Genomic DNA, 27542 nt, shown 5'->3' on the forward strand with positions numbered 1-27542 from the left:
TTGTGAATAATGCTGCTATGAACACATGTACATGCTTTTGTTTGAACACCTGCTTTCAATTCTCTTCGTTATATTATCTAGGAGTGGAATTTCTCAGTCGTATGGTAACACTATATTAGATACAGTTGTTTTTTTTAATAAATTTACTTATTTTATTTATTAATTTTTGGCTGCGTTGGGTCTTCGTTTCTGTGCGAGGGCTTTCTCCAGTTGCGGCGAGTGGGGGCCACTCTTCATCACGGTGCGCGGGCCTCTCACTATCGCGGCCTCTCTTGTTGCGGAGCACAGGCTCCAGATGCGCAGGCTCAGTAGTTGTGGCTCACGGGCCTAGTTGCTCCGCGGCATGTGGGATCTTCCCAGACCAGGGCTCGAACCCGTGTCCCCTGCATTGGCAGGCGGATTCTTAACCACTGTGCCACCAGGGAAACCCTGTTAGACACAGTTTTAAGCTCACTTGACAAATGAGAAATCTGAGTCACGGTGTAAACTTGCCCAAGATCACTCAGTAGTAAGTGTTAGGGCTGGGATTTGAATCCAGGCCATGAGGCCGTAACCACTGGTATCCCCTGCCGGTCATAAAGGAGGCTTGGGAGAAATTGCAGACAGATCATATGACACAAACCCTCATTTATTTATGTTAACTTTTATATTCTCTTCATTTAATTTTATTTCATTATAAAAGTAATGTGTGTTCTTTGTGACATGCCAAATGATTTTTAAAAGCAAGTATATTTTTAAAAACCCACACGATTAATGGTTCACATGCTTTAAGCAGCTCTTACTTTCCAGGTTATTTTTAACATCAGTGAACACAGTGATGGCATTACACCCCAACAGAGCAGCGCTCGGCTTTAATCAGTTTAACCTTGGGGGGAGGGGCTGAGCCTCGGAAGCCAAGGGCTGTGCCGTCCCAGGGACCGGAGTGATGCGGACTCTGAGGGCCTCAGCTGAGCCATCCTGGGAAGTTTTCATGCCCTCCGCAGCCCCTGAGGTCTGGCCGACCGTGACAGTGACCCTCAGCCAACAGCATCAGATACCGGGTTAGCACATCACCTGACCTACGTTTGATTCTCAGGAAAATCGTTGTTTTCTCTTGCGTTTTTTAGGTAAGGGAACTGAGGCTTGGACAGGTGGGCTGACTTTGTAAGTAGCAAGGAAGAGGCTGGTCTGGGAGCCAATCCAGCTCTTTGTGACCTTAAAGCCAGAGAGGTTTATTTGCTCTCTGCCTTATATCCATTACTGCATTTGATTCACAGGTTCATAGGTTTATGAGTAGATACTTTCATTATCTCTGTTTTGTAGAGAGGGAAGCTGAGGCTCAGAGAAAGGGCATGATTTTTTTTTTTTTTTAATTTTATTGAAGGGCATGATTCAACTGAGATCATTTGGCTAAAGGTAGAGCCAGGCTTGAACTCAGATGCCAAGTCTGATGCTCTTTCTATAACAAGAAACCATTTTCTTGCAAGTCAGGCGTCTATGCAGTGCGTTTAGCTCTCCTTCCCAATGTTAAAAGCTTCTAGGCTTCCACCTTGATTAGCTCGATGGGCTTCAGTATCATACAGACAGGTCTTGGCTTCAAATCCCAGCTCTGGGCAAGTTGCTTAATGAGAAGTCAAATTAAATACATGAAAGGCATATCTATTCCATGGAGAAATAATTTTTAAAAATCCAACTGGTCCAAAGAGCTGATTTCATGCCAGAAACTGGGCAAAGCATTTTCTATGTATTAATTTAATTCTCACAACAATCCTTTGATCTGGGTAGTGTTTTTATTCCCATTTCAATAGAATTCATAGATGTGGAAACTGAGGCACAGAGAGGTTAAGTAACTTGTCCAAGGTCACCCAGCTCCCATCTGCCAAGGCTGGAATTTGCAATCACACAGCTTGGTCGCAAAGCCTCTGCTCTCACCCACCACAGCTTACAGTCATGCTGTGGAACTACATCCACTAGCATGGAAAACTCCACGAGTTCAGTTTACAAAGTAGGTTACAAATCAGCACAGATGCCCCTATTTATTTGAAGTTCGTATGTAACGCTACAGTTTTTGAGTGCCGACTATATGCTGGGCGCTACTAGAATATACTGTTTAACTTAATCTTTCAAGCAGCCCTGCTAGGAGAGCGCTACCATGAACAGATTTAGATGCATAATTGAAGACTCAGAGGGGTTCTGTCACCGGCTATGGTCACAGAGTCCTGAGAGTAGGAACTGGATTCAAACCCAGACCCTCAGCCCCAGAATGCATCCACGTGGAGGCCACCACTGACTGATGGCCACAAAGCTCGGAGCTCCTTCACCATGGCCCGTGGCTGGTGGCTCTGTATTGTCCCTAGAGACTCATGTCCCCCACCCCCCCCACCCTGCTCCCACTTTTGCAAAGTGCTTTTCAAAATATTTAGCAACACACAGTAGGAAGATGGTGCTGGCCGCCCCACTGGGCTGAGGCTGCCACTTTAGATGCCGGGCTGCGGGCAGTGAGGGAGGATCTGGGGCAACGGGAGGGATGCCCGGAGGGTTCAAAGCAATGCTCTTTGCCTACCCAGCCGAAGTTCTTCTCCCCCGAAAGCAGGCAGGTGCCAGGGTTTCCTGTATCTCCCCAGGAGCTGCCTCCAAGCTCTAGATTCCCAAGCCCCTCCAGATGCCAAGCCCCAGGTGGGAAGACAGAATCTGGAAGATGCTGGGATCGTGAACAGCTTCGGAGAAGCAGCAGAGGGGACATGGGGTGGGGGGCGTGGGCCGGCTCAGATGCCCGGCCCTCCATGTGCAGGCCAGATGCAGGACGGGAAACAGGAACCACATCAAAGTGGCAGGAGCCCCAGCCAGAGTGGGAGGGGGCCAAGGAAGTGTACAGCACGGCGATAAAAACCCAGGCCCTACAGAGCCACCACCGTCTGCGGGCACAGAGCCCAGGCCAGCAACAGGGACAGCAGCGATGTTGGCAGGTCCAGGACGGCACTGAGAACCCGGGCTCGTCAGTCAGCGGGTTCACCACTGCAGCAAAGGGGCCTGAGGGGCCATGCCCTGCAGAGGTCGGGAGCACGGGCTCTGGACCCAGAGGGCCTGGATGCAAATCACAGGTTGACCAGTCTCTAGGATTGTGGTGGTGATTGCACAGCTCTGTGAATATATCAATACTAAAAATATTAAATTGTGTACTTTCAGTGGGTGACTTGTACGGATGTTACATTTAAAAGCTGCTTCGTAAATTCCAAAGGGATTTGGGAAAACACATCTGCTGCCAGGTCCTCCAGGGAGAGGTCCCGAATAAATACACCAACCCGGAGGAATCCCTCCTTCCCACTGAGGCTCTGGTGGGTCACGTGATGTGGACTCTCTGGACCCTCCCCAGGGCAGGGATGGCTTTCCGACCTCATCAGAAGGTGAACAGCTTTCCCGCCTTGGTTCAGGCTGCAGATGACAGAGGGCTGAGCACAGTGGTGCCCAGCTGGGGGGCTCCCCAGAGCAGTCAACATTCAAATAACGTTGTGGTGACTTAGGTGGGGCCATCTCCTCCTCTGTCTCTTTCTCCCTCTCTCTTCCCCAGTGTTTGTGTATGTGCATCTCTGACCTCCTGATTCTCTCCCCGGTTCACCCTTCATCAGCATGTTGATCACCTCATAGCTGTAAGATGGCAGCTGTGCGTCCAGACATCACATCCACGTTCCAGGCAGGAAGGAAAGGCAGAAGGAACGTTAAGCAATGCCTCAAAATAGTTTCCAGGTATTTGTGACAGAGGCACAAATCAATAAATATTTGAGTGCCCCTTCGTTTACCAAAGAATCCCAGAACCACCACAACTAAAGAGGATTATATATTTTGCTTGCTCGATTTTCTCCTTTTTTTTCCTGCTCTAAATGGAGTGCCCAGCCTGTTCCTGGGCTTCTGTGAAATAGAAGTGGGAGAATAGATAGAGGTAGAGGGATTGGCGAGGCAGGAGGCACAGGAAGGGGAGAGGGAGGGACTAATTCAGCTTGGGAAGTCTTGGCAGTTGTGACAGTCTCGGTCCTTCAGCCCTGTGTTTCCACCAAACCTGCACTTATGCCACCCACAACTAGCGTTTTAGTTCATTCATTCATTCTTTTTTTTTTTTTTTTCCCCACTACGCGGGCCTCTCACTGTTGTGGCCTCTCACGTTGCGGAGCACAGGCTCCGGACGCGCAGGTCCAGCGGCCATGGCTCATGGGCCCAGCCGCTCCGTGGCATGTGGGATCCTCCCGGACTGGGGCACGAACCCACGTCTCCTGCATCGGCAGGCAGACTCTCAACCACTGTGCCACCAGGGAAGCCCATTCATTCATTCATTCATTCATTTTCTCACTCCCCCATTGATTCCCTCCCTCATTTCAGCAAGAACTAAGGGACTCCTCCGATGGTGATGTGATTGCCTTGGACTTGTCAACCTCCCTGTGAGACTGTGGGCTCTTGGAGTTTCTTTAAGACTGGGGCATCCAGGGGACTTCCCTGGCGGTCCGGTGGTTAAGAATCCGTGCTTCCAATGCAGGGGGCACGGGTTCGATCCCCGGTCAGGGAACTAAGATCCCATGTGCCGCACAGCGTGGCCTAAAAAAAAACCCAAATTGGGAGTCTAGTGTGCTGCCTGTTCGTTAGACAAATGAAAGAATGCAGGGATGTGCCATGATGCTTTCCAGAGAAGGATCCTGGGTAAGAAAAGCTCAAATAATCAGAAATCTCTGGGCCAGAGGTGATGGAGATAATGAACATTGCTTTCTCCATGACCCCTTGATGTTGGAATCTTGCTGTGATACCCTGGTCTGGTTCTCCTCCACGGTCAGGACCCATGAAGCCTGACTGGACCTCCCCATAGCACCTGTGCTGTTACAGAGCCTGGAGCATCACCTTGAGTGATGAAGGCTGGTGGACATGATTCCACATTGGCCGGGCCCCGCCCTCCCCCAGGATCTGCTGAGCAAGTCCTTGCTTGTTCCCCATTTGTTAATTACCACCTTCAGAGTCAGGTGGATCCCTCGAGAATGGCAAAATAAGCCTTATAATTACAACAACAGCAATAATAACACCAGTCATTGAGAACTTATCAAGTTCCATACTATCGTAACATGCTAAGCACATGGTATTTATTTTTCTTTTTAATCTTCACACCAGCGCTATGCAGTCCGTGCTATAATTATACCCATTTTGCAGATAAGGAAACCGAGGCTCAGGGAGGCCAGATAATACAGTCAATAAGTGGGTGGCACTGGGACTTAGCCACAGCGGTATCCACCATGAAGACACACACCTTGGTCCGCACTCTCCACCAGCCACCCTCCTGCCTTCCCTCTAGCGTCTGCCTTGTGCTGGGCTCCCCTCCCTCTTTGTGTAAATTAACTTACTCTAATGTGTGGATGACCGCTAAGCTCAACTCATCATAAAAATATTTGCCTTTTAATTTTAAATGCTAGTTCATCCAAATGCATGCTTAGTTGGTGGAGTATAGCGTAGCACCGACCAAACAAAAAGGCACCTCCCGTATGCCTGTTCCCAGGGGACAGACTGGGGGTGCTGAGGAAGATCCGCCAACTCCCCTTCCATCTACAACCCCTGTTGCTGTAGAGACGGTGAGAACATCACCTCCAGCCCTGCCCTGTGTTGTGAGTAAGCCCTTCCAGGCTCTTCCATGGAGACCGTTCCTCTCCAGCCCTAACGACCAGCCTGCTCTCTGCATTTCCAGGTCTTGTTTGGACTGGAACAATTTAAAATGCCCTCTCATAATTACAGAGGTTGCGCAGGCGGGGGCTGCACCTCCGGGCGGCCACCAGACCTGCACGTCTCCACTGCAGCCGGCAATTTCAGTAATGATAGTCATGCCTGCCGTTTATCTTTGGGGTTTCCAGAAATACAGGGACTTTTCCAGACACTTGTGAGTGCCTGTAACATGAGTGATTCAGTCCGCGTCATTCTCCGAGGCTGTGAGGACCACCCCCCGGATGAGCCAGGGCACTTTCAGTGGCTGCTCAGGGAATACCAGATTCAGATGGGTTCAGACAGTCGATGGGGTAAAGGAGACTCAGAAGCTACAGCTGGAGAAGTTAGTTTTCCCAGGACTCAGGAATTTCCTGAGATGCAGGACTTTCAGTTTTATTTATTGATACTTATTTTTTAAATGTTATTATTGAAGTATAGTTGATTTACAATCCCTGCTGTACAGCAAGGTGACTCAGTAGGACTTTCAGTTTTAAAACCAAGAAATTCCTGGACAAACCGGGATAAGTTGGTTACCCTATTCCTGGTGAACCCAGGGAATTGAACATGTGTGTTTGTCTTTGCTCCATCCAGAGACCATGCTAAAAAGGTTAACAAATGAAGTTTTTTTTTTAAAAAATTATTTATTTATATTTAGCTGCATTGGGTCTCCGTTACTGCACGTGGGGTTTCTCTACTTGTGGTGAGCGGGGGCTACTCTTCGTTGCGGTGCGCAGGCTTCTCTTGTTGTGGAGCACGGGCTCTAGGCATGCGGGCTTCAGTAGTTGTGCCTCGCAGGCTCTAGAGCACAGGCTCAGTAGTTGTGGCACGTGGGCTGCTTAGTTGCTCCACGGCATGTGGGATCTTCCCGGACCAGGGCTTGAACCCGTGTCCCCTGCACTGGCAGGCGGATTCTTAACCACTGTGCCACCAGGGAAGCCCACAGATGAAGTTTTAAATAAAGGTATAAACCTAAAGAACAATATAAATAGACGAGAGGACGACAGCAGTTGAAGGACGCCCACAAATTATTTGAAAATGGAAGTCAAATGGATGGGGACGACCCACGTAGGCCAGCAGAAAAGCTGAACTCTAAGAAGCATGGCCCAGAAAATTAGGCTCCCTAATTCTAGCCCCTCTCTGGAAGGAGATGAGAGATCAACCCTGCAGAGATTAAACCTGAGACTCCAAAACCAGGGATGCCAGCCCAGAGAAAGAGGGGCAACCCTGTTGTGAAAACGGTATACTTAAGTGCGAGTCAGTGTGGGAAATGGTGAGCCTCACGCTCACTCCTCCCATCACGGGGACCACCTCCACATCAAAGCCAGAAACCGAAACACACAGCAGAAAACAACAGAACGTAAGGAAACAAAGACAATGCAGAGAGAAGACACATGCCTAAGAAAAAACCAAAAAACATGGCTAATATTATCACAGAGATAAAAGATTGAATGGGTGAAACAAGAAGCAAGTGCTACCCAAAACTTTTTTTTCAGAGAAGAATGCACTCTTGTAAAGCTGTAAAAAGAGCATCAATAGAATAATTGAGAAAATAAAGGTGAAGAAATACCCCCCAAACTTGGCATAAAAATATGGAGATGGAAACTAGAAGTAAGAGATAAGAAAATTAGAGGTTCCATCCTGGGACCCAAATTCCAACTATACTTCAATAAAAAGAAATTATCATAGCATTAAAATTTTTCAGAAAACTGGAGATTAAAAAAGACACTTCGGGCTTCCCTGGTGGCGCAGTGGTTGAGAGTCTGCCTGCCGATGCAGGGGACGCAGGTTCGTGCCCCGGTCCGGGAAGATCCCACGTGCCGCGGAGCGGCTGGGCCCGTGAGCCATGGCCGCTGAGCCTGCGCGTCCGGAGCCTGTGCTCCGCAACGGGAGAGGCCACGACAGTGAGAGGCCCGCGTACCGCAAAAAAAAAAAAAAAAAAGACACTTCAAGTTTTCAAAGAGAAAGAAGGGAGAAAACGTCATGTACAAATGAACAGGAATCAGAATAGCCCCGAACTTCTCAACAGTAGCACTGGAAGTGTCGCAATTATGAAGTGCACGGAGCCAAGCCTTATTAGCCTTCAAATACCTGGAGGAAAATTATTCTCAAACTAGAATTTTATATTAGGTTAAACAATCAAAGTGTGAGATAGAATGATGATGCTTTCAGATATTAGATGTTTCAAAAAGTTGCCTCCCTTGTATCTCATGCCAGGCAGCTCCTAGAGAACCTGTTCCAATCACACAGTAGTGTAAACCATGAAGGAGGAAAGGGCAGGATCCAGGAATTGGCGACCCATCGCAGAAGGGAGGTGAGGGCAAGTCCCGGGACGGTGTGAGGGGAAGTCCCGGTGCTGCAGCAGGCCTGCAAGCCATTGACTGGGAACCAGGAGGAGTAAATGTAAAGTAACGAACAAACAAAAATCACCCAATAGATCACCTGATACGTTCGTGCTGAGAAAAGTTTTAGAATTCTTTTGGAGGGTTGGAGAAAGACACATGATGGATACAAAGAAAACTAAGCAGATTATTTTCTTAAGGCAATTATAAACTCCAGGAAAAACAAAAGGTTGTGTCAGAAAGGAAATGATGTCATACCATACTACACTGGGCAGAGGTAAACAGTATTTGCAAGGCCAGAATTACATAAACACTAAATGTTCATTTTGCCAAACATTTGGATCAATAGATCAAGAGGATGTGGGAAGTCTATATATGGAAGTGGTGTTAGGTTTTCAATTCTCATTTTCCATACGAGAGGTCAATGGTTAATGTCTAAAATAGGAAATCAAGAAAGAAGAGGGTGAGCATATTATTTAGAAATACAGAGGTTTATATGAGAAGAAATAGCTAAAAGAGTAGAAAGAAAAGGTGTTTCTTCTAGAAGGCACTAATGTCCAGATTTAAGGTGCCCATCAAGTACCCAGGACAATACATTTCGAAATGATGAATATTGATCTGAATCCCCACTGGGAGTTGGAGCCAGTGCTGAAGAGGAGGGTAGAGCGCAGCTGCTCTTTATTATAAACCTTGTATTAGAGTTGAACTTTTTATTTACCTCTGCACAAATAGAAATTAAACTTAATGAGTAACAAAAGGATAGTTTTCTATGGGTAAAAAGAGGAATAAGAGGAATTGACTGGTATACACGTCGGCAAAGCAAGGGGCGGTGGTAGGGTGCTCTGCTTTCAAGCACAGCTGGATTTAGCAGCTCAAGTGACGTCACCAAGGGCTAGAGCAGCCAACTCAACCCACTTTGGGACGATCTCAGTTTCAGCACAGGGATGTCCACACTCCAGGGAAAGCTGTCTGTCCCAGGCACACCAGCATGGTTGGTCACCTTAGCAAGAGCCCAGTTTTTCTGTCTCTCTGCTCTGCCTTCCTCGGGGTCAGCATCTCGCTCAGATTCCCCAAGGTGGCCCCTTGAACATTTGTGTGGTCGTCCCATGCCAGGTGCCCACCACTGTTAAATTCATTGTTTTTTTTTTAAAAACCTCTTACTCCAATTTTATTTTAAAAATCTTCCTACTTTTTTCATGTGTTTAAGTTTTTTGTTAAGCTTCCCACAGCCTCCCACAAAACCTTTTTGGGAAGCAGTGCATCTAGAAATCCGAAATAAATAAACACATCACTCTCCTTCCCCCAGCTGTCCTGGCGAGAGCAGCGTTCCCGGCAGAGCTGCCAGGCTTCCCGATGGGTCAGGACTGACGAAGCAAGTGAATTCTTTAGCCTGAATGATCAGGTTTGTTCCTCTAGACTGGTCAGTGAGCAGGACATTGCCAAGTCCCCTCTTCCTGCTGTGCCTGGTAAATGACCAAGGAGGTCACTTGTTTTGGTTTTAATTCATCCGCATACAGGTTTGGGCAATAAGCTGTCTCCCTGGATTCTGGTTCAAGTTATCACATGGTGGCCCCCACATTTGTGACATTCAAGGCTTGGGGCAGATGCCAAAAGGAACAAGAAACAACCTTTGGTCTGTGGGAGTAGAAGCATCTCGGTCTCCCCTTTCTTGGGCAGGGCGAGCGCCTTCACGGGTGGAATAGTGCCGGGAATGGGAGCAGGGTTTGGAGCAGGACAAGCCTGAGTTCAAATCTCCGCCCTTAGCTGTGTGACAGTGGCAAGTCGCTTAGTGTCTCTGGGCCAAAATCCTTTTCTCTGGTCCCCAAAGTGCAGGGGCCGTCACAGCACCTCCCTTACAGCATGGACTGGAACAGTGGGTGCAATTGCCCAGACCAGGCTCACAGGAGGGTTGCACGAAGCAGCAGCTAGCAGAGACCTTTTCTCTTTTCCATCCCTGGTCCTGCCCCTGCCCTTAAATACTTTTGAGTGACTGTGAATCCCCCTCAAAAAATTAATTCAAACTAGCAAATTCAAAATTCAATTGAATGGCTCACGAGCATCTGTAAAGTGAAAACAAACAAACAAACAAAAAAACCAGATACATCAAATGTAGGCGGGGATGGGGACTTCCCTGGTGGCGCCCGGGTTAAGAATCCGCCTGCCAATGCAGGGGACACGGGTTCGAGCCCTGGTCCGGGAGGATCCCACATGCCATGGAGCAACTAAACCAGTGCACCACAACTACTGAGCCTGCTCTCTAGAGCCCACGAGCCACAACTACTGAGCCCTCATACCACAACTACTGAAGCCCACGCACCTAGAGCCCGTGCTCCACAACAAGAGAAGCCACCGCAATGAGAAGCCTGCGCACCGCAGTGAAGAGTAGCCCCCACTCGCTGCAACTAGAGAAAGCCCGTGCGTAGCAACAAAGACCCAACGCAGCCAAAAACAAAAACAAAACCAAAACGTTGGCGAGGATGTATAGCAAATGGGACTCTCACCTGCTGGTGGTGAGGATGTAGCTTCAATCACCTTGGAAAGCAGTCTGGCAGAATCAGCTAGAACAGACATTTCACAGATCCTGTGGCCCAGCTCAGCTAGTCCATTCCTAGGAGGACACCCAGCAGAGACAAGCATGGACAGATGCAAGAGTGTTCACAGCTGCATTTTCTTATTAGACAGAAACTACCAAACGCCCATCAACAGTAGAATGAAGAAACAAATTTGCTATGGCCACATAATGGAATATTATACAGCAACGAAAAGGAAACAAACTACAACTAAACACAGCAAGATGGGTAAGTCACGACATTGAGGAAAAGAGGCCAGGTACAGTGGAAGAAGTATTACACTGTTTTGTTTGTATAACTTGCTAAAATAGGCAAAACCAACCTACGGAGTGAGAGTTGTGGTTACTCTGGGGGGCCGGGGTGATGACTAGAAGGGCAACTCTGGGGACCATGATGCTATTTTTTGATTTATTCCAGGTGCAGAAACTGTCACTCTGTGTTCACATTTTGCACATCCTGCGTGGATATCATACTTCAGTAGAAAACTGAAAGTAACTACAGTCACATCATCTTGATCGTGTTTCCCTCATCCAAGGGCTGTGGAGACCAGGCTGACGGTGGCTCCCCAACATCCTGTCTCAGCTGAAATGTCGCCTTCTCAGAGGAGCCTCCTCTGAAAACCTGTCCCAAAGCGGCCATTGGCATCACCACAGCCCTGTGAATTCTCTACCGACCCTGTCACTGTCTCCCTCAGGGCTGCCTTCTCTGGCTGGTGGATTGTCACTTGCCGGTCTGGTGCCGATGGTTCATTGTGTCGTGCCTGCCTCGCCTCCCAGCCTGTGAGCGCAGGAGAGCAGGGTCCTGTCCGTCTTCCTCCTGCTCTGTGTCGTTTCCGTAACAGCGGCTGGCACAGAGGCAGAGCTGAAGGAGGCTCTGTGAGTGTCAGGTGCTGAACGGACTAGTCAGATATCTGTCCTCAGAACAGAGGAGTGGAAACGTGCATCATTTTTACATCCAGGGAGGGGGAGAACAGTAGATTGATGGGTCATTTGTTACCTTTTCCCGTGAGCTGTTCTTTATTTCCAAATCTCTGATCAGGAATGATCAATGTTAGCCAAAGTAGCATTCTGAGGATGAGCCGTAGGCGGCCAGAGAAAGGCTTAAGGAATGACGCTGACGTTGAGCACCCCGTAGCCAATGGCGGGGACGGAAGGTCACGGCTGGGCAAGGGCTGGGAAGAAATGCTGCCCAGATGAGCCCGTCCCGCACCCCGCTGCTCACAGGCCCCGCCTGGCTGAGGACACACGGGCAGGAGCAGTGACAGGTCTGCGTACACACGTGACTGGCCGGCGGGTGTCATGAACCAGGCGTGCCAGGCTCTGCCGCCGCCATCACGCCCGTGCACGCAGGCCTCCAGCCTGCCAGACTATTTATACCCCTGGAATGTCACCAGGCCGCCGGGAAGCAAAGACCCTTGTAATGCATCAAGGCCACGGCCGCCGCCCAGTCTCGGCCCAGGGCATCCGAGAAGCCCCACTTGGTGTTATCAGCAGACCCCTCTGAAGATAAGGAGCCTCCGCCTGGCCCACTAATGGTGTTATTTTAGGGACCACTCAGAAGGACAGGATGAGATGGAGGCCCGGGTCATCTGTCATCCTTCCCTTCATCAACACTCGAAACAAGAATGGAACGAAGACCAGTGCTTGTTTGGAGGGCTGGAGAGGCCACTGAGCCAGAAAATCACCCTCTGCAAAGACACCCGGGGAAGGAATTTGCTCAGAGCGACTCTCCGTCCCCCTCAGAGCACCTCTGGGCGACCCACCCACCCCGAGGCCAAGTGGGTTGCCAGGTGGAGGCGCAAAGCCGTTGCTCCCCAACTCTGGGCTGGACAAAAAGGGTAAGATGATTTCTGCTAAGATGTCCTGAAATAGAGAGATCTGGATTTGGATTTGGTCAGGAAGGGTCAGAAACTCAGATATGCAGTTTCTCTGTTGGCTTTAGCAACTGAAACGATTTTTATTCAGCATTTCTATAACGTGATTAAGTTCTATGTGCACCATCAAGGGTCAAGGGCAAGGATGTGGGCCTCTGAGCAAATGGTGGCCACGTCTCCCCGCCCCGCCCCGCCCGCCGGACCTCCACCTTCACCACCACCGTCCCAGACCCCCACCCCAGCACACAAGCGCAAACTTTTCTCGGGAATTATTTAGTCTGTCGCTCAGCGGCTTGTTTGTGCCATTAAATAATGACACGAGTTTGGGAGAACATGGATCTCAGGCCAGAGTCATCATTCCTAAACTCCCCCAGCCCCTGCCTTTCCTAGAGCAGGAAAAGCAGAAAAGACCACAGGGTTTGGGATGAAACTCAGAGGGTCACTTCACTGCTCCATTAAAGCACACTCCTGGCTACACCTGAGAAAACGTCTCACAGATGATCCCGAAACGCTGCCCAGATGCCAAAGGGGCCAATCAGGTGGAGCCAGCAGACACCCCCGATCTAACCTTGATCTGAAAGGGCGAGGCCCAGGGGGCCAGGGTTAAAGCCCTCTCCAAGGCCCTTCAGCTACGAGGAGCAGAGCCCAAGTCTCCTGATTCCGGGCTTGTTAATAGCAATACAGGCATTTATTCATCAAACCGTGTCAAGGAAGCCCTGCTGTGCACCAAGACTTGGGTTGGGCATAGGGACACCACGGCGACCAAAACAGACAAAATCCCTTGTCCTCTGGAGACCAAGATGGACAACAGCCACATAAATAAGTAAAAACATTCAGTTTGTCAGGTGGCAACGAGCTTTACGGAGGGGAAACAAGCAAGGAAGAAGACAGGAAGGGTGGGAGGGGGGAGTGGAGTCACCAGCGGGCAGCAGAGGAAGGCTCGAGGACAAGGCGATTTGGGGAGAAGATCTGAGGGAGCTTAGGGAACAGCCTGCAAGCCGTCTGGAGGAACTGCATTCCTGGCTGGGGGGTGCAGCAAGTGCAAAGGCCCTGAGGCAGGAGCGCACACCTGGGATGTGGAGACCAGCAACGGGGGTGCTGCAGCTGGAGCAGAGTGTGTGAGGGGAGGGGCGGCAGAGTGGCGGTGACGGAGGCTGATGATGGCCCCCCCCAAGATGGTCATGTCCTAATCCCTGGAACCTGCGAATGTTACCTTACGGAAGGTGACGTACGTTGGTCTGTATCAACCATTTTCATTCACAACACTTCTGACACCAAATGTTGGCGGGGGGGGGGGGTGGTTCTCCCCACACCAACCAGTTCTCTAAATCTCTGGATACCAACCGGGTGTCCTACAATTCAATTCAGTTCTGACGCTATCTCCCTGGATAGCACAGACCCTGAGTTTAAGGGCTCAGGCACCAAATGCAAATCCCAGGTTGTCACCTGCACTTTTGACCGACTGGCGATAAATCAGGGGTTTCCACACACCCCTCCTCAGGTTTGATAATTTGCTAGAACAGCTTACAGAACTCAAGAAGGCGCTTTACTTACTATTACCCATTTATTATAAAGGATACAACTCAGGATCAGCCACGTGAAAGAGATGCTCAGGGAAAAGTGCAGTGGGAGAAGGAGCCCGCGGCCCCCAGGCCTTCCCAACCACCACCGTCCCTCACCTCCATGCGGTCCCCAACCTGGAAGCTCTCCAAACCCTCCTTCAGGTCAGGGGTGGGGCTGAAGGTTTCGACCCTCCAATCACAGAGTCTCTTTGCTCAGTCAAGGGTCACCTCATTAGCATAAACTCAGGTAGGGTTGAAAGGAGCTAGTTATGAAAACTAGACAATCCTAAAACTCCTATTCTCCCCAGCACTCAGGAAATTCCAAGGCGTCTAGAAGCTCTGTGCCGGGAATTAGAGACCAAAGACCAAATATTTATTTCTTATTATGTCCCGCCTTGCAAAAGGGACTTTGCAGATGTGATTGAGGATGTTGAGATGGGGAGATTTTCCTGGGTTGTGTGGGTGAGCCCGATGTAAGCACAGGTTCCCTGAAAGACAGAAGGAGGAGGGCTGGACAGAAAGATGTGAAGAGACCTAAAGATGCTACCCTGCGGGCCTTGGAGATGGTGAAGGGGCCAGTCCTCTTTAGACTTCAGACCTCTAGAACTATAAATCTGTGTTGCTTTAAGGCACTAAGTTTGTGGTACACTCAGCCCTCTGTATCCATGGGTTCAACCAACCATGGATCAAAAATAGTCGGAAAAAGATTCCAGAAAGTTCCAAAAAGCAAAACTTGAACTTGGTGCATGCGGATAGCATGTACATTTTATTAGGTATTTTAAGTAATCTAGAGATGATTTAAAGTGTATGGAGGATGTGTGTAGGTTACACGCAAGTACAGAGAGGGGTCCTGGAAAATGAGGCACGACTGTAGTTTGTCACCGCGGTCACTGGTAACGGGAAACTTGGTCGGGGGCGAGGGTCAGATCCTGTAGGTTCTTTTTGGTTCTTTTACTCTGAGCAGGGTGGGAACCCGTGGGGGGCTTTGAGCAGAGAGTTCTTGTTTAACAGCATCACTCTGGCTGCCAAGGTGTGCTCTGCTTACATCATCTCATTTAATGCTCCCAACAGCCCTAAGAGGTTATTATTGTTGTGCCCACTTGACAGAAGAGAAAACTGAGGCTTGAGGAGCCATGCGGCGTGCCCAAGGTCAATCGGCTCATAAGAGGCTCCAAGTTCATCGTTTAATGGGGCATACAAGATCCTTTGTTTAGTGGCCCCACTCGCTGTAGGAGTTTCCCCTCAACTGTCCCTAAAATAAATGCCCAGCTCTCTACTCTCCCCCGTCACGGTCTCCTGCAAATGTCCTTCCCAAGAGGCAGACAACACCAGAGAGTAGACTCCTGAGCGCCAATCCAGGGGCTGGATATCACTGGGGGGGGGGGGGGGGGGGTGTCTCTAGGAGGCCGGATGGGGGCGATCCAACCCCATTTCCTTCCCTTCCTCAGCTCTGAGTTCTTAAGTAAGTGGACCCCACCCCTCAAAATCTCCCCATAGCTCCCAGGCTTCTGTTGGCTTGATTTCAGTTTCCGTAATTCGTTGGTTCTCAACTGGGAGCGGTTGTGCCTCCCAGGGGACATTTGGCAATATCTGGGGACATTAGTGGTTGTCACAACAGGGGGATGCTACTGGGGGCTAGAGGGTGGCGTCTACAATGCACAGGATGGCCCAGCAACAGAGAATGCCCGGCCCCAAATGCCGGTGGTGCCAAGGCTGAGAATCCCCTCACTTAACCTCTTCCCATCACAGGTCTTCCGCCGGCCTTGGCTTTCTCCCCTGGGGTCTGTCCTCAGCTCCGTGGGCTCAGGGCCTTCTACCTGGGGTTTCTGCACACTTGGACCGCACACCTGGCTAACATCTCTTCAGCTGGTGCGAATCCTTCCCCCAACGCTGGCCATCGTCTGGCCTCTCCCTTGACCATTCATTTGCTCGCCTGCTCTCTTTGCCATTGCATGCGCCATCCAAGAGAGGGGGGCCTCATCCCCCCCACCCCCATTCACAGCGTATCCTCAGTGCCCAGAACACTGTCCGCAGCCCATATATGTCCCAAATGTCCTTGCTGAACAGTGAATGTGGCAGAGGACATATCGGACCCTGGGCCTGACACCAAAGTTCTTGTTCTGTCCACTGGGCACAGGACTGGCTAAGGAAGCTTCAGGACCTGGAGCAGCATGGAAACGCAGGGCCTTCTGGGGCACAGAGCCCCGGGTGACTGCCCAGGCCACACGTCCTCGTGGTGGGGAGGGGGGGCGGGTAGCTGGCACCATTTCACAGCACTGGCCGCTGATGCTGGGACATGACTTGTGGCCATACTGCAGAGCTCACAGCACTAAAGCAGGGCCAGCCCAGGGCCTGCGTTCCATGGAGTGGGGGGCTTGAGACCCTGCCCCACTCGGCCACTTCCTCTGTCACCAGGGAGCCGTGGCTGGGAGAGGGTGGGTGGGAAGGACTGAGTGCCAGGGAAGGCGGCGCTGTCCTCCTGGGCCAGGTGCACTTTCTTGTCTCAACAGCTGTCGCAAATCCATAGACTTTGGAGAGTTCTGTGTTCTTCCTCTTCTGTTTTTATTTCCTCAAATCTAAGACCAAGAGAGGCTGGGGCCAGAGTCCTGAAAGGGTCTGAGCCAGGAGGACCCGATCCACAGGCAGAGGGGAAGCATGTCTAGGTCACGGTCAGTATTCCTAGAAGGGGTGGACGGGCTCCAACCTGAGTGCAGGGCTGGGGCCCCAAGAAGGACTGGGTCCTGGGAGAGAGGGTAGGAAGTTGCCCAAGGTCCCACAGCTAACAAAATAAGTTAGATAGGCTTTGAGCTGGCGCTGATCCCAGGCCCCTCTGCCCAGCATGCACTCCCTCTGTGGCACGAGGATTCACCTCCACCTCAAATAAATACGTGTAAGAAGGCAGCGGAGGTCTTCTCCCAGGGGAAGCGAGCGCGCGCTCAGCTGCCTCCGTGTGTGACCTTGACCGGGTGCCACTTCCCGTCCCAAACACCAGGCAGAGGGGTTTGAGTGCTCACCCCACCACCAGCCTCTGCAGATGGGAGACGGGAAAGGCTCAACTGGGGCAGGGGAGATTAAAATGCCACGTCCTCCTTGAAGCCCTCCCTTATTCCCTTACCTCCCCCCGCCCCAGCTCTTCCCATCAAGTCCTCTCCTGCTCTTAGCACGTCCTACGACCCCACTGCAAAGTCCCTCTGGGGCCCTCAAAGCCTTTGCCTCGCTGACTTCATTCCTGCCCGACTCACTCTGCTCCGGCCACAAGGGCAGGCTTCCTTGCTGTTCCTCCAACCTGGCAAGCAAGTCCCACCTCAGGGCCTTTGCATGTGCAAATCCTTCAGGCAGAAATGCTCTTCCCCATGGGGACCCCTATCGCTCCCCACTCAGAGTCCTTCCCTGACCATGCTTTCCAAGAGCCTCTCTGCTGACACCACCCACCCTTCCCTGGCTCACTCTTTCTTCCCAGCACTCATCACTAAATGGGTCACCCCTAGCCGGCTTGCCCATCAAGCACAGCAGACACCATGCTCGGGAACCACGGTACTTTTAGGAGCTCACAAAAATATTTTAATATCTTTTGAAATGAGAAGATAAAAAAATACGATGCAGCCTGGTTAATATTCATCTCTATACCAACGCAGTCATGAAGGAAAATCTGTATTATTTTATATGGAAGAAGAAGCCCACGCAGCCACGGTGCGGTACCAGATACTATATGTTTCCTGTGCCCTCGAACATGTGCTTCCCTGAGCGGATGCTTTGCTCCTGTATCTCCAGTGCCCGCAGCCTGGCACACAGAGGACGCACAAGGAACTAGTGAATGAAGGCTTCTGGCCAAAGAGGAAGCCTGTGAAGCCCTCAGAGACACCTTTGCGCCTGTGAAGGGCACCGTGGTTCAGCCATCCTTGTTTATGGTCTGCCCACTCCTCCAGAGCTGACACGGCCCGGCACCCCGTGCCGCACCTGGCTGCAGCATGACTGGGTGAAGGCTCAGAATTGGAGGGAAGCCGGGCTGGGCTCCCAAGCCCATTTCTAGTCGTGGGATGAGACAAGGAGCTGCAGTGCTCACACAGCAGCGCGGGTGGCGGCCAGGGGCATTCTGAGGACCACAGTGCTCTACGAGGTCCCAAAACTCTGCAGCAGGAAAGTGGGGGCAAGGCCTCAGGAGCGGGACGTGTAGCTTCATGACGGGGGGCCGAACGGTGCTACCCCAAAAGATATGTCCACATCCTCGTCCTTAGTACCCGGGAATGTGACCTTATTTGGAAAAAAGGTCTCTGCAGATGTCATTAAGGACCTCAAGGCGAGGAGATCATCCTGGATCATCTGGGTGAACCCTAAATCCGCTGACAAGTGTCCTTTTAAGAGACATGCGGAAGAAGGACATAGAAAAATGGAGAAGCCATGTGAAGACTGGCAGAGATTGGAGAGATGCAGCCACAAGCCAAGGCTGCCGGCAGCCACCAAAGGACGGAAGAGACACGGAAGTTTCCTCCCCTGAAGCATCTGTAGGGAGCGTGGCCCCAATGACACCTTGAGTTTGGACTTACAGCCTCCAGAACTGGGAGGATACATTTCTAGTTTTTTAAATCACTAGTTTGTACTTTGTGAGGGCAGCCTCAGGAAATTAATACGCTCAGCTTCTCCAAAAGATCTGGACAGAGGGAAGGACTCACATGTGAGAATTTTCTAAGCAGATGGCCCCAGTGACCACTGCTGACCCTCCCAGGCTCCCAGCAAGGTCCACACACTACCGTCACCAGGCAGTGAAGCAGAAATCAGAGGTGAGGCAAGCTATATGTACAGCAGGCAGGGCTGGCGGGCCCAGCCAGGGGGGATGCTAGAAGTTCGGCAACATGCTCACAGAGGAAGGCCCTAGAGCTGCCTGGAAGCAGGAGGGAGACCAAAAGCCTGAGCCTGTGGTCCAGGAACTTGGCACGGATTCAGGGATGGACGTAAGGAATTGGGGAAGGTCATTTGGAGAGGCAGGGCTGGGGGCCGGGAATCCCCACATTTCGTGAGCAGACCCAGGAGACTAACTCAGGTGAGCATGGGATCGAGGCCAGGCTTTGGGTCCCAATTCCAGTCCCAGCAATTATTAGCCGGTGACGTTGAGTAAATCCCTTCACTTCTTCAGGCCCTCTCAGCACGGCCAGCAACGATGTCAGGCCAAGTGGTGGAAACCATGGTCCCTGACAGAGGTGCTCCGTAAGTGGGACAGGGAGAAGAGGCACCAACGCAAAATGCTCCAAGGTAACAACGAGCAAGAGAGGTAGGAACCAGGAGAGGGCAAGGTGAAGGCCAAAGATGAGGCCGCCTGCCGTGCTGCAGCCACAGACACGCCTGCCTACAGGGGTCCAGCTGGAAAGGGGAAAGTGAGCCAGAAATGAACAAAAGGCTTCTCCTCTTCCCCCGAAGTGCGTGGCTCTTTCAGTCCAGGCTTTACCTTCCTACTCTTAATAGAGACATGGGTACAAATCAACAAATACCTACAATTTTTAAAACAGCAACTGACATTCGCACCTTCATGAGACAGACAACAGGGAGCAGTGGAGACTGTGGCAACAACTGCTCTTTGGCTCCAGCCGGGAGCTGCCACGCAGGAACGGGGCCCAGGGTGGCCAGATCTGCAGACCGCTCAAGGGAAGGCAGAATCTGAGGTTTTTTTCACCCCAATCTTCTGAGTTTCAAAAATGTGTTGGCAACGAATTCAACCATGCAGGAGGAATAAGATACGTCTGCAGGCTGCATCTGGCCCTCTGGTTTGCAGCTCTGGTCTTCAGCCTGGAAACAGAACAAAAGCTACATCACGCATCAGGACAATGACAGGAGGGTTTGGAAATCACAGGGGCTGGAACTTGTTAGGAGCGGCTGCTTCATTGGAGACAACAGGGCAAGATGAAGCAGCCGGCCAGGGAATGGGCCCAGATTCTAACAACCATCAGGTGACCTCAGCGTGCACTTCAAAGCGGAAGGGGACCCAAGACGCTGCTCCACGCTGCACGGCTGCAGGCTGCTGCATGCACAGCGGGCCCCTGGCTACCTTCACCAGGCCCGCTGTGGGCCGTCTACGGCTCCAGCCGGGAGCCAGCAGCAGCCCCCAAGCCGCCGAAATAATTTGCACCGGACAGTGTTGGCTCCGGGGTCCGTGCTGCTTTAAAGTTTTGGGTGTACACTCCCCCTACCCCCACTACTATTTCTTTTTCTTTCTTGTGCCTCCATTTTATTGGGATGACTAAATCTTTCAACTATGTTAGCAGTAAACACAGCTAATTTACCCCCTGCCTCTCCGAAACAGCTGCTGACAGCTGCAGTGTAATTCAATCAAGGATCGCTGTAGCTGAGCCTCCACCAAATTCACATTTGTTGTTTGCTTCCATCTCTCCTGCCCGGAGCCCCACACAGCTGCATCAAATACTGACGAGCGTCCCTCTCTCCCCAGGGCCTGAATGATAAACAGCGTGTTGATGGTGGAGGCCAAGGCAAAGAGTTCTCAGCACACCAAGAGAACTCCAATATCCAGGCGCTGAGAGAAAAAACAACACAGACATACACAGGCCCAAAACCAGAACCCTTTTTATTTTGTCTATTTATACAGCATTTTCTCTGAGGACTGCTCTACGCAACGGCTGAAGGTACATTGGTCTGACCATGAATAAATAGTCTTAAATAAGAAAATAAACAGGTTGGAGGGAAGCGAGTAAGCTCATCGTCCTGAACAAGGGATTGGAGAGGGTCTAAAATGAGCTTCAGACGGACATAAATAATTTCTTTGTTTAGTAACAACTATTTACATGCTTCAGTGTACAAATGATACGAGCCAGATGTCGGCTGGGGTGTACGTGGGGACAAAACGTGCACCAAGAGAATCACAGCAAAACCCCCAGATCTGTCGACAGACAAAACAAAATGTAACAAAAACACCGACTCTTCCCCATTGACCGGGCAGGGTGAAGGCTGCAGCCCAAGCTACTGAAGAAGAAAACATAAAAGAAAATGAAAACAGCGTCCCTGTGTTTCCAGGAACCAACTCAATCAACATGGAGAAGCAGTTTCCCACTAGACCAGATCCCGGGGCCACAGGCCTCACCGGGATAACCCTGTTCTTTCTTCACAGAGAGCCTGGTCGTCTCCAAGGCTGCACTGCAGCTGGAGGCTGGGTGCACGCCATTTAGGGGACCCACCAGCTAAGGCAAGGGAGGCTCACGCCAAGAGCCGCGTCAGAAATGGCACCTTCGAGTCAGGACACTCTCACGACAGCTTCTGGAGGCTTCTGTTTGAGATTCACATCTGCACACCCTGCATCCAGCAGACCTCCCACTGTGTCACCTTTCCCTTACTTCGAGGGGCCGATTCTTGCGCAGAGTCCTCAAAAAGGGGTCTGCGAATGAAAAGAGGTGACCACGGAGGCCCTCATCAGAGCCCAGACTCCAGGACACTGCTATCGATGACCAACGGAGGAGCTGGCTTGGGGGACTGACGGTCCCCCTGCCCACCCACCCCTGTTGAAGGCTAGCGTGCTTCTGAAAGTAGGGCTATGGTGGCCGGAACTCAGGATCAAGCTGCAGGTTCTGTCCTGAGCTGTCCGCCTCCATCTGCCAACCCTCACTCACCTCCTACCACGGGGAGTGTTGGCAAACCAATTCCAGGCGTCTGCCGCTGCTTCACATGCCTGTTTTAACTTCTGCCACCACGCACTCGGCTGAACGATGGAACCTATTTATTCTTCGAGGTCCACTCCAAGCAGAAAATTTCCCTCTCCCCTGCTGGCCAAATCTTGGCTTCTGGGTGAGTTTACGTAAACAGTGGGCCTCGGCAAGCCTCAGAATGAAACCGGAATGGCACGGAGAGGGGGCCTCCCCTCCCTCCGCCGGCCACAGCTTCTGTTTATGAAATCAGAGTAAACCAAGAAATGGGGATAAATTGTTTAGGAAAATATATCTCTACCATCCTAACCATTTTCATTCATTCGTTTTATTGTGACATTTATTACAGGGACTTCCGCGTTAGTCTCCCTCTCGCACAGAGACGAACGTGCCCACCCCTGGCCGCGGCCCCTTCCCCCCGCTGCTGGTGGCCGGGCTGAAGGGTGTCATCATTACCCCTGGGAACGAGTCGGTGCACAGCTGAGACTTCACAGCCAGCGATCGGGGCCCGGCAATTTTTCCTGATATATGTTTTCCCTGTTAGGTTTTGCCTGCAGCAGCTTGTAGGATCTTGTCTGTAGGATGCCAACGAAAAACGGATCAAAAGCCATCTGCCTCTCAGATTCCTTAACGCTTCTACAGCGCTGCAGCTGGAGAGGGGGACGGGAAGGCCTCGCGAAAGGCAGCTGGGCTGCGGGCTCCTCGCCGAGGTGGTGGGAGACGCTGGGCGGCGAGGGGCCCAGGATCTGGAGAAACGTGGCCCCGAAGCGTCTGACTTCCAGGAGGGGCTAGTGGCAACCACAGGCCCGGACAACCATGTTTCTGTATTTCTTCAGGATGACGTTGGAACTGTCATCGAAGTAGAGCACGGAAATGGCATTGAGCTGAGTCGGAGCACAGCAAGGCTTGGGCACCGTTTCCGGGTTGATGAAGTGCACCTGGAACACACACCAAAACGGTGGCAGTGGTGAGACCCGGTGAGTCACTCCTCCCTGGCCTCAGTATTCCTAAAAGGAACAGGTACTGCTTGGACAAAAGTCCCCCGCAGGTGACACTCACCGGTCACTCCCAGTTCTAAGCGCTTGATGGGTAACTAACTCAGCTCTGGGGTTATTCTTGATTCACAGATGAGAGAACCAAAGCATAGAGGGTCACCCAGCACATGGCGAGGAAGACACTTGGGGCCAGGATGTGGGGCTGTCCTGTGCACGGTAGGATGTCTGACAGTATCCCTGGGCTACACCCACTAGAATTCAGAGGCACTCCACCCCACCCCCGCACCGGGACAACTAAAAATGTCTCCAGACATTGTCAAATATCCCCTGGGAGGCAAAACTGCCCCAAGTGGAGAACCACTGGGCTAGACGAGGGTCGGCCTGCAGGCCGATCCCTGCTCCACCGCCTGTTTTTATGAATAAAGTTTTATTGGCACACGCCACGCCCATTCATCTACACAGCATCTGTGGCTGCTTCTGCTTCTGCATTACACAGCATCTGTGGCTGCTTCTGCTTCTGCATTACACAGCATCTGTGGTGAAAGGGTGCAGCATGGACTTTCAGCTCTCGAGGTCGAGAATATTTACTATCTGGCCCTTTCCAGAAAAAGGTCGCCAACCTCTGGGCCAGACCTGTCCTGTCCAAGAAAACTATCACGCAAACCACATGTGTAATTTAAAACGTTCTAGTAGCTACATTTTAAAAGGTGGAAAAGAAAGAGGTGAAATTAAACAGTATATTTACTCTAATCCCAGATTTCAAAAAATTATCATTTCAACATATACTTAGCATAAGAAATCATTAATGAGATATTTTACTTTTTTTTTATACTAAGTCTTCAAAACCCAGTGTGTATTTCTGTAGTTGCAAAACATCTCGATTCAGACTGGCCACGTTTCCAGTACTCACTGAAGAGCCACCACGCAGGAGTGGTCACTGTATCGGATGGTGTGAGCCTAGACTATACTAGGCTGTTCTGCATCTTAAGCAGTGAAAATGGGAGGCAGAGAATTCAGGCAAACCCGTGGGGGGATGGGCAAACCCTTGGGGGGATGGGCAAACCCGTGGGGGGATGGGCAAACCCGTGGGGGGGACGCCCACAAGAAGGGAGGAGGTCCAGAGGTAAGGACGAGGAAAGGGGTCAGCCAGTTGCCCAGGTTTATTGTTCCTTCTGGCTCGTGGGCGCCTACGCACCTTACGGGTGGTGGGGCTCGGGGACAAACTAATTCAAACGTCGGCAGCGGCCACGCAAGTGCCACGGATGACCAAACTGGGCCAGGAGTCAGACCATAGGGGACGGTGAGGACCGGGGCAAACCAAAGGGAGATGGACACAAGCTGCCCAAAGCCAGTGCGATCGGATGTGCCGAGTGCTCAGGCCAGCTGTCAGTCCTGTTCTGTTTTTATGAGAAACCTCCAGGTGGGCCAACCGGAAACCCTGTGGATGACCCTCCGCCCCCAAGCCCCAGTCTATGACCTCCCACGTAGGTCAGCGTGCTTTTTAAACTGTTTTTTTATGTTTAATCTCAAACCTCACAAATCTAAACCTTCCCCCATCTCCTCCATCCTTGAATAATGTTAAAGCAAGTCCCAGATGTTAGCTCGCTTCCTCTATTTCGCTAGGACTCTCTAGAAAGCAGGGATTCACTTCCTTTTCAAACATGACCTCCGTTTCAGAATAATCAAAGGACTCATTCTGATCCTACAGCTTCCTGGTAAATTGCAGATGGAGAGAGTGTCACAGGGCAGCCAGGCTTCTGCTCCGTGGGCAGGGCTCAAAGAAGGGTGGAGGTGTGCTCCTGGCAGCCTGGGAGACACCCCCGTCACTCTGGTCCTCGGAGCAGGACAGAACAGGGGGACACTGGCACGGGGGACAAGTTCAGGCCAAGGAACAGGCTGGGGTGACTCTTCATTTCCAGCCTGAAGACCTTCGGTCCTGAATAGGGCTTCAGAGTTTACTGCTGTGGGAGTGGGGGTCCTGGCAAAGCAATGCTTCAAAAAAGAGGCCTTCCCTCAAAGGGCAGAGCCTAATCCAAATAAACGGAACAGGGGAGCGAGAAGTAACACACGGGGCAGGGACAGGGAAGAGGGAGGCAGGTTACCAAGCAAAAGCAGCACAGAGCTCTGCAACAGACAGACCCGTGGTACAGAGGAGATGGGCCTGGGTAGTGAGCTCTCTATCACTAGAAGCATTCAAGCCAGAGAGGAGGACCAGTTGTCAGGGAAGGCCCAGATCATGTTCACAGCAAGAAGGAAGATAAACAACGTCTCTGAGCCTCAGATTCTAAGCTAAAGAACAAAGTCTCGAACTCATATCACTCTTGTTGTTGGTAAAGTAGTAAAAATAACATCTGTTGAGTGTCCTCTGTGCTGGATACCCCGTTAAGAGCTTTAATTGCATCATCACACCGAATCCTCCAATGACCCCGTGAAAGTTCAAAGAGCCCCATGGCTGCCCCCCATCTCTCTACCCTATTGTCCTGTTTGCCATCTTCCTGTCGTTCCCTTCTCTGTTCTCCCTGAAGTCCCCGCATTTGTTCACTTGACTGCTTCCCTGCCTGGAAAATGAGGCTCTGAGTGCAGGGACCACGTCTGTGATGTTCCCTGTATGCTGTTCCCTGCAGCGTCCCCAGCTGTCAGCGCAGGGTCTACATGTAGTAGATGCTCAATAAACACCCTTGAATGGCTGAACCACAGAGTTCAAGGCCAGGAGGCAAAGCCACGAGCTCTGGGAGGGGATGAGCCCTCAAGCCTACCCGACCTGGAGGAAGCCCAGACGTTGCAGGGCCTGTGGATGTGGATGCTGACAGCCAGGAACAGCAGTCGCCTGACGGAGGCAGGGCCAGGGCGACCGCTGTTACGCACAGTGGCCTTTACCCACGATACCTTTAGGAGCCCACGAAACTGTTCTAACTGCTTCTAAAATTAGGAGAAATAAAGGCACTCTAGGGTTGAAGACATACACAAAGATTATAATACATGTTAGTAACTATAATTTCTAGTCTTGTTTTACGGAGGTAGGGCCCACGAAAGCAAAAGTGCCCTGGGCTCCTGAAAGCCAGGACGTGGTCTTGGCCAGAGACCTGCTGTGGCCCCAGCTCGGAGGAGCACGAGGCGGGATGTGGCAGCCCTGCTCCCCTAGCTGCCCATACCCCTGCCGGCGCGCAGGCCACTCACCAGTGTCTGCACGATGGCGTGGTTGGTGGCGTTCATGTAGGAGTTCAGAGGGAAGGCGCACTCCCCCTCGCAGTAGTAGGCGGCATAGCCTTCGGGCGCTATGATCCAGTCCTGCGGGAGAGAGTGGAGGACGAGGCGGGGGGCGGGTTCAGAACCACGTGGAAAGTGGGAGCCGCAGGGTCCTGCCCTCTAGGCCGCAACATTCCTCCTGTGGGCCAGACTCCGAAGCTCCCAGAGGTCAAAGGCACGGCCCACCTCCTCATTTGCAGCTGGGGCTCCTACAGAGGCAGCCTTCCATGGTCCCAACAGACTGCAGAGTGAGGGAAAGACCGCCGGGGGCTGGGCTGAGCCCAGAATGAACACTTGCTCTTCGTCGGAAGGTGGCACAGAGAGGGGTGATTAGGGTGGCATCAACCTTACCCCTACTAGGTGGTAACCCGTGGGCGGTTTGCTTTAAACAAAGCCTCCAGGCCTCACTTCACCCACCCAGGAGAGACATGACAGTAGAGCCGACCCAGCACAGGGCCTGGTACACACGTGTGCGACTATGTAAAGGATGCACGTGGTCGGGTTAGCACAGAAATGTTGTGCTAGCAATACACATACCCCTCCGGGACTCAAGTGCATTTGGGGGCTCTGTTCCAGCACTAGAACGTAAGCACGGCCTGGCACCTCTTAGACCATGGATGTTGTCATAAGAGTGAGGACAAAATCGCAGGAGGACTCCAAGCCGGCTGTGTGCACAAGTGCCCTGGGGGTGTATCTGAGGACATGATGACCTGGGAAGAATCTGGACCCTCCCACTGAACTACAAGCTCGCTGAAGGGAGAACAACAAAACCAGTGGCCCTGAGGATCTCACGATGACAACACCCTGTCCGGGGATATTTGGGCTCCATGAGGGCAGGCACATAGCTGTGCCCAGGGCTGCACCTCTAGTGCCTAGAAAAGGGCCCAGAATGTCATAGATACTCATAAAGAGTTGAGATACCCTTTTTCTAGGATTCATCCCCTGCCCTGCTCCAGTCAAATGATTCCAGAGGGGCAGCCACAGTCCTAGGACATGACCCCAGCCCTAAAACAGCTGATTGGTTCAGGAACAAGCACCTGACCCGAGCTGGGCCAATCAGCACCTTCTCTGGGAATTGGAATCACAGACAGGGGAGGGAGAAGCAGACAGGGCAGAGGGTGGAAGCCCATCCTCCAGGCAGCTGGATTCCAGCACACGGACTCGGCCACGTCTGAGAGAAGCAGCCAGTGCAGGATGGAAATGGGGTTCACATGGAGAATGAGGTTCAGAGTCCACATCGTTTGGGTTTCTGGTTCTAGCTTGAGTCTCAACCGTGTTTCTGCTCTTGGGTTTCATGGGGCATCCCTGGAGCCTCTGGTTAGGACGCGATACTGGAGTCTCAAGAGATGAGAAACACGGCTCACTGCACATGCGGGACCCAGCCCCACCACCGGGGGAGCCCACACCGGAGGCCTCACACATCCGGGGCCGATCCAGCCACCGCCGCCCTCACCTGCCAGCCCAGGTCCCGGAAGCTGACGTACAGCTCGTGCTTCTTACAGGCCTGCCTCTGGTCGCTGCTGCTGTTTTCTGAGGAGCGGCACCGGGGGGAGGAAAAGGAAATACACACAGATTAGAGTTTCCTCAGTCTAAGACAGTGGTGTGATCCCA

At 51.7% G+C, this 27542-nt stretch overlaps 1 protein-coding gene across 2 annotated transcripts in view; it reads right to left on the bottom strand.

The window, feature by feature from the left end:
- Positions 1–21985: 21985 nt before the first annotated feature.
- The window catches only part of BMP7 (bone morphogenetic protein 7), an 88028-nt gene continuing 82471 nt past the window's right edge, over positions 21986–27542 (bottom strand). Inside the window, exons 5-7 of one of the 2 annotated variants that reach the window (XM_065893683.1) lie at positions 27385–27461; positions 25863–25973; positions 21986–22628 (exon numbers count right to left, since the gene is read on the bottom strand). In XM_065893683.1, coding sequence (XP_065749755.1) covers positions 22479–22628; positions 25863–25973; positions 27385–27461 — 338 coding nt within the window. In that variant the 3' untranslated portion in view covers positions 21986–22478. The remainder of the gene's footprint in view (positions 22629–25862; positions 25974–27384; positions 27462–27542) is intronic. The other variant, XM_065893684.1, reaches the window with a different exon arrangement.

The sequence above is a fragment of the Phocoena phocoena genome, chromosome 15 (genome assembly GCF_963924675.1).
Source record: "Phocoena phocoena chromosome 15, mPhoPho1.1, whole genome shotgun sequence".
In the NCBI taxonomy this organism is placed as follows: Eukaryota; Metazoa; Chordata; class Mammalia; order Artiodactyla; family Phocoenidae; genus Phocoena; species Phocoena phocoena.